The 8,231-nt window shown below is 24.6% G+C and overlaps 1 protein-coding gene across 1 annotated transcript in view; it reads right to left on the bottom strand.

Annotated features, from left to right (window-relative positions):
• The window catches only part of LOC141340238 (anosmin-1-like), a 34,133-nt gene extending 28,912 nt beyond the window's left edge, over window positions 1-5,221 (bottom strand). The window contains exon 1 of the mRNA XM_073845162.1: window positions 5,195-5,221. Within this exon, the coding sequence (XP_073701263.1) occupies window positions 5,195-5,221 (27 nt within the window). The remainder of the gene's footprint in view (window positions 1-5,194) is intronic.
• Between the last annotated feature and the right edge of the window lie 3,010 nt (window positions 5,222-8,231).

The following is an 8,231-nucleotide window of genomic DNA, read 5'->3' as shown; positions in this document are numbered from 1 at the left end:
ATATATATATATATATATATATATATATATAAATTTAAAAGAAATAATAATAATAATAATAATAACCCCTGATAAAATATCTATTCAAAGCCTCTATAGGAAAATCTAAATGTGAATCACATGATGAATAAAACCCAATGTTAGCTCTTTTCTGCCCTGCGTTGTGTTTAAATCTCAGTCTGAGCGTCTGTCATGAACGCTGCGGTGAGGGACTGATTGTAGACGTGAGTGTGAGCGTTTCCATCCGTTCCTCTGCTTTATGTGCGTCTCTATTACACTGGAAAGGCCATTGATCATGTTTAGAGGAGCGGTATGTCTGTGTCACTCAATCAGATCTGAAACAAACGTTCAGTGTTCAATACATCATACAGCAAACAGCCACAGCAGCTCTACAAGATCTGGACAATATCAGAATCATTCATATAATCCCAAAGGCATCAAGAAAAACAGGCAGAGAGGAACATTAGAGAAGAACAGCAGCGTACAGGCCAGTCCTGCTTTAAATCATTGCTGACCTGTTCTGATTGGCTCAGACGCTCCTGTCAATCAAATCAACTGCCAGTGATTAAAGCTTCTGAATGAAAGACACGCCCAAATCCAACTCTGGATGAACCTGAGTAGATCGAAAGCTAAAAAATTAATTACAATTTATTTTTCAGAACACAATTTTTTTTTTTAATTAATGAAAATTATAAATAATAGATAAAATAATTCATTTTTACTGTGTAGAATGTTTACAGAAAATAAAATAAAAGATTTTTTTATTTTACATTTTATTATTAAATGTCATTCAAAATTCAAATAACATTTAATTAATGTAAAATAATGATGAATAAATAAAAAAAAATACTTGTTTTCATTTTTTTTTTACTGACATTCATAATGAAAATAAAATAATGCATTTTGGCTAAGTATGTTTACAAAAAAATAAAATAAGATTTGTATACCTTTTATTTTACTTTTTATTATTTGTAATGACATTCATAACTAAAATATTTAATTAATATAAAATAATGCATTTTAGCCAAGTATAATGTTTACAAAAAACAAAAGAATGAATAGACTTGTATTTATTTATTTTTTTAATATTTTATTATTTTTACTGACATTCATACTTAAAATAATATTTAATTAATGTATAATTATGCATTTTGGCTACGCAGAATGTTTACAGAAAATACATTAAAACTTTTTTTTTTTTTACATTTTATAGTTTTTAATCACATTCATAATAAAAATAATTAAATTATTTTTCATTAATATCAAATAATGCATTTTGGCTAAACAGAATGTTTACAGAAAAAAAAAGTACAAAAATTGTATTCATTCATTTTTGTCCTCATTTTATTATTTTTAATGACATTAATAATTAAAATAATTAAAATTATGTTTAATATAAAATAATGAATTGTGGCTAAATAGAATCTTTACAGAAAAAATAAAAATATATATATTTTTCAATTTACATTTTATTATTTTTAATGTCATTCATAATTAAAATAACATTTAATTAATATAAAACAATGCATTTTGGCTAAATAGAATGTTTACAGAAAAAAAAGAAGATTTGTATTCACTTTTTATTTTACTATTTACTTTTTTTACGTAGAATCTTTACAGCAAAAAGGAGAAAGATTTGTTTTTGTTTTTTTTAAATTTACATTTTATTATTTTTAATGACATTCATAATTAAAATAATATTTAATTATTATCAAATAATGCATTTTGGCTAAATAAAATGTTTACAAAAAAGGATTTGCATTTTTTTTATTTTACATTTTATTATTTTTAATGACATGCATAATTAAATTGATTAAATGTTTAATTAATATAAAGTAATGCATTTTGGCTAAGTAAAAAGTTTACAGAAAAAAAATGTGTTATGTTTGTTTTTAAATGACATTCATAATTAAAATAATTACAATTTATGTTTAATTAATATAAAATAATGCATTTTGGCTAAGTAGAATGTTTACAAAAAATAGAAAAACAAAGATTTGTATTTTTTTTTTATTTTACATTTTATTATTTTTTTATGACATTCATAACATAATATAATAAAAAAAATATGTTTAATTAATATAAAATTATTAATGTTTACAAATATTATTAATAATTTGATTAAAAATAATATATAAAAGTCTGAAATAAATTAAATAATTAAAAAGGAATACGGGAATAAATGCATTAAATATTTAAATAGGAAAACATGAATATATAAAGACATAAAAACAAATAAATAAATAGATATATTAATAATGTATTAAATATATAATAGAATACAAAAATAAGTAAATAATTAAACATAAACAAATATAAAAAATCCAATTAAGTAATAATATAATAAATAAAATATCTAAAAGTAAGAAATAAAGGAATAAAGAAATAAAATTTTTTATAAATGAATATTTGCATGCATATATAAAGAAATAAAAACAAACAGATAAGAAAAAATAAATATATATAGACCTAAAAACAAATAAATAAATATATTAATAATCTAATAAATATATAAAAGAATAAAAAAAGTCAATAATTAAAAATAAACATAAATATATAAAATCCAATTAAATAATAATTTAATAAATAAAATATATAAAATAAATAAATAAAGGAATAAAGGAATTAATACATGAACATTTGCATGAATGTATAAAGAAAAAACAAACAAATATTTCAATTATGCAATAAATACATAAATATTAAAAAACAAATAAAGAAAATAATTAAATTAATAAATGAAATATATAAAATGAAGAATGAATGAAATGAACAAACAAACACATAAATAAAAGAATAAATTAATGATAAAATAAAAGAATAAACGATCATGAAGAAAGAAAGAAAAAAATAACTTTCTAAAATAACTCAGTGTTTGTATCAAAGTCTTGATGCATCACGTCTCAAAACCGCAGATTCTTATTCGCTGAAGTCTCTCCAGCCAAACTAAAATAAATCATGCGAGTTTCTGAAAGAGCTTAAAGCAACAAACTCCGCTCGTTCTCAAAGGCCGATCTGAGAACAAATGTAAACGGCGTCTGTTTTAATGGAGTTTGTGTTTCTCCGTCGCGTGTGAAGACTCTCGTCGGTGACAGACAAATAAATCAGCGTTATTTTATAATCAGCGCGTTTGTGAATTGCACAACGCCAGATCCTTCGTCCTTTTCCACTAAAAACATAAAATGAGAGATGAGGGTTTGGAGCGAAGAGCAAACCTGACATCTGTGAGGATTTCAGCAGCTGCTAAACATCTAATGCTGGGAATGAAGAAACATACCAGACATCAAAAAACATACATCTTCATTTACAACTCGAGAAAAAGAGCAGCAGGTTGAGGTACTTGAACAGGGGAATATGTAGAGTTGACAAAAACACACTTAATGTCAAGTTAAAAAGTTGACTTTAAAAACAGAGACAGAGTTTAGCTGGAGTTTCAGAACTCTTATAGGAATGGAAAAATAAAGGAATTAATACATGCTGGAATACATTAATAATTAAAGTAAATAAATAAATGCATACATAAATATATAAAAGAATTCATGAATATATCAAGGAATCAAAACAAACATAAGTAATATAATATATGAATATATACAGCAATAAAAACAAAAATATAAATACATAAAGAAACTAGTTAATATGAATAAAGGAAAAGAAACTAAATAAAGTAACATAAGATTTAATACAGCAATAAAAACTGATTTAAAACTAATATTTATATCACATTTAAGAACAAATAAAGTAATAAATGAATATATAAATAAACAAATAAACAAAATACGAATATATAATTGACGCAATACATATAAAAAGGAATTCATGAATATATAAAGCAATAGAAACAATTAATTAAATGGATAAATACGTACTATAAGACTACATATAGCAATGAAAACTTATTTAAAACTATATTTTTGAACATAAAATGGAATTAGTTAATATACAAAGTAAAAACAAAAACAAAAAAGTAATACATGAATATATAGATAAATATTTAAACAAAATATATCAAGAAAATAATACATAAATAAATAAATAAATAAAAAGTACAGTAATAAACACACATAAATGAATAATATTTAAATACAAGAATCTATAAATAAATATATAAAGGTAAATGCACTATAAAATATACACAATATATAAAAAGGAATTAATGAATATATAAAAAATAAATAATTAATCGAAATAAAAATTTAAAGAAAAAATATAAAGAAAATACATGAATATATAAGTAATGAATAAATAAAAAGTACAGTAGTAAACACATAAGTGAATAATATTTAAATACAAGAATATATAAATAAATATATAAAGGTAAATAATTCTACACTATGTAATATACACAATATATAAAATTAATTAATATATAAAAATAAATGAATAAATAATTAATAAAAATAAATGATATATTATATATATATATATATATATATATATATATATAAAATAAAAAACATACATACATATAATAAAAATATATATAAATAAATAAAAATATAAATAAATAAATATAAATTATAAAAAAATAAAACTTATAAATAAATAAATATAAATTATAAATAAATAAAAATTATAAATAAATAAATAAATATAAATTATAAATAAATAAATATAAATTATAAATAAATAAATAAATATTTATAAATTATAAATAAATAAATAAATATAAATTATAAATAAATAAATATATATATATATATACATACACACACACACACACACATACACATACAAATAATATTCATTTGAGTCTCGTTTTATTGAGCTTTGGTGCTTTTAGTTAGTGTTGGGTTTGCATGTCTGTTTCATGTCAAGAAAACTCATTTCTACTGCTGAATAAAGACTATAAAGACTAAACTCATAATATACTTAATAAGTTTAGTCTCATACCTTTGTGTTTTTATCCGAATGCTTTTGACTTTGATTCATCTGGAGCCGGTCGCTTTGGCTTCATGGATCAAACTCTGGAAATAAAGCCTGTGGAGAAAATGAAGAGGGGAAATGAAGTCAAGAACAGTCCTAATAAAGACTCTCGACATGTTAGAAACCTAAAAACATCCTACGAAAGACAGGAAAGCGAGCGTAATTGGGTTTTATGGGAGTCTCCTGTAGGCACTTACATGCATGAATATTTCAGATGGGAAGAGGAACTTCCTTTAAACATCCATCAAGCTGCCGTCTCCTCAATTACCGGATTCAGATCTGAGATGTCTGACATACTGCCATGTGGCCCTGGGCATGTCAAATTAATATTCCAGCCATGCGGACTCATGAGGGAAATGCTTAAACGTTCATGTTGTTAATGACATTAGACACGGATATCAAACTCAGGAGCACACGAGCAGCACGCCGGCCACATTTACAGACACAAACTACTGCAAACTCATTCAGATTCACAACAGATCATGAAAATACACCAGTGTTGTAAATAACTACAAGCAACTAAAACTAAAGCAAATTACTAGTAAAATTCATGAATAATTACAAACAGCAAGTAACACTGAAATAAACACACTTTTATGTAATAATTTCTCATTTTAATTTAATTTTAATTTACATTGTTTTTAATTGCATTTTTTATTTTCTAGTGTAATCAATTAATTTAAAAACTATTTTTTGCATTTAGTCCTTTGTGTACTAAATAATTTTTATTTATTGGTATTTATTTACTTATCATTTATTTTACAGATTTACCATCTTTATTTCCTTTTTTCTGCAGTTTAAAACAAAACTATGCTTTAGTAACTTAAATTAAAATTTTGTACACTATAAAAAATACAAGAAATTAAAATTAAGTTTTTATTTTAATTGCACTTCCTATTTTCTAGTGTAGTAATTATTATTTATTTTTTTTGCAATTACTTTTTATTGTGTACTAAATTAATTTTGATTTACTTGTATTTATTTATTTATTTATTTTACAGTTAACTACCTTAATTTTCTTTCTTCTTTTTTTCTTCAGTGTACTAAATTAAGTTATTTATTTATTTTTTATAGTGTACTAAATTTTAATTTATGTTCTTATTTTTAATTGCATTTTTTAATTTCTAGTATACCTTAATACAGTAGTAAACTTAATACATTTAATTTTTAATTTTTGCATTTTTTCTTTTTATGTTGTACTAACGTAATTGAAGTTTTTTTATGTTTGCATCTATTCTTTTTATGATGTACCAACGTAATTTAAGTATTTAATAAAAAAATAAAAAATAAACATTTTTAGCAAATTACCTTAATGTTTTCATTTTTGCATTTATTCTTTTTATGGTGTACTAACTTAATTTAAATTTATTTATATTTATATTATTTTGCTACCTTAATTATCTTTTTTTTTCTTGAAAAAATTTAAATAATTTGTATTTTTTACATCGTAGTCTTTATTTAAAAAAAACTATGGTGTAGTAACTTAATTATTATTTTTGTTGTTTTTACTTTTTGTATTTATTTTTTTTATAGTGTAATAACTTAATTTTAATTAATTAATCATTTGGTTTACATCAGACCTTTGAAGTGGGTTTGTGAGCTTATGAGCTTGAATCACAAATCATTTGTGGATTGCAAACCATTTAATTCAGATCGGGACTTCGGAGCATAGATTGTGAATCATTTAATTCAGATTGGGACTTCGTAGCATAGATCACAAACCATTTGGTTCAGATCAAACCTTTGAAGTGGGTTTGTGAATCTTTTGATTCAGATTGATTCATACCTTAATTATCTTTTTTTTTCTTCTTACAGTGTACTAAATGTTATTTTATTTTTTGTTTTTGCATTTATCCTTTTTATGGTGTACTATCTTAATTTAAATAATTTGTATTTTTTAGAGCGTAGTCTTTATTTTAAAAAAACTATGGTGTAGTAACTTAATTATTATTTTTGTTGTTTTTACTTTTTGTATTTATTTTTTTTATAGTGTACTAACTTAATTTTAATTAATTATTTATTTGTTTATGTTATGGTTTACTACATTAATTTTTATTTTTTATTTTACAGTGTACAAAAATTTACACATTTATAATTTTTTATTTTTTTTTAATGTATAAATAAACGACACAGCTGCTGGTTTGTGTTGAATCTGATAAAAGCGTGGCTCGTTTTGCGGTTTCTGACCCTGATGGATGTGGTTCGTTAAAGCCTGTGTCACATTATCCTGCAGTTACAGTTAAACTCAGCGGAGGCTGATAAACGATGCTAACGATCACTTCAGTCGCTCGCGGACGTCTGACGCTCAGCTTTCAAAACAAACCCGGCCTCTACTGCTTCATCTGGGAGTCTGACTGAAGGACCCTTGAAGGCCTGTAATCACATGGAACAGAAATTATAAGAAAGAAGGGAGTCGTTCTTTCAGAGGAAGTTTCCAGTTTGCACCAGTGACCTTAAACATTATACATGTCTATGTAGACAGGATTTACAGGCATGTTTTGTGTTTATCTGCTGCTCCCATTTGCTTTTTACGTTGACTCTATCACTCTATATAGACCAATACAGTCACATACAACAAAAATATTTATTACAATGTACACTGATAAACATAAAATTGATGTACAACTCTAAACCAGTTAAACCATTGCGTCACAAAATGATTCACTGTTTCGAAGTGCTCCAATTGGATCGCGGTCTTCAAAGCACGTATTGCGACTCATTTCATTTCGATCAGACCTTTAAAGTGAGTTCATGAATCTTTTGATTTGATTTGGTTCGGAGTGCATATTGTGAATCAGTTGATTTAGATCGAACCTATGGGTTCATGAATCTTTTGATTCGGACTGGGACTTCAAAGCACGTATCGCAAACCATTTGATTTAGATCAGACCTTCGGAGCAGGCTTGTGAATCTTTTGATTAATATCAGAACGTCAGAGCTTGGATCATAAATCATTTGACTCAGTTTAGGACTGAATCTTTTCATCCAGATTGGAACTTCACGTATCGCAACTCATTTGATTCAGAGCATGGACCGCAAACCATTTGGTTTAGATCAGACCTTTGAAGTGGGTTTTTGAATCTTTTGATTTAGATCGGAACTTTGGAACATGGATTGTCAATCATTTAATTCAGATCAGGACTTCAGAGTGCGTATTGCAAATCATTTGGTTTACATCAAATCTTTGAAGTGAGTTTTTCAATCTTTTGATTCAGATCGGAACTTCGGAATGTGGATCGCAAACCATTTAATTTGAACCGGGACTTCGGAGCATAGAACACAAACCATTTGGTTTAGATCAGACC

This window comes from Garra rufa, chromosome 8 (assembly GCF_049309525.1).
Source record: "Garra rufa chromosome 8, GarRuf1.0, whole genome shotgun sequence".
In the NCBI taxonomy this organism is placed as follows: Eukaryota; Metazoa; Chordata; class Actinopteri; order Cypriniformes; family Cyprinidae; genus Garra; species Garra rufa.
Note: the sequence above shows the minus strand (reverse complement) of the source record. Positions and strands in the feature narration are given on the sequence as shown.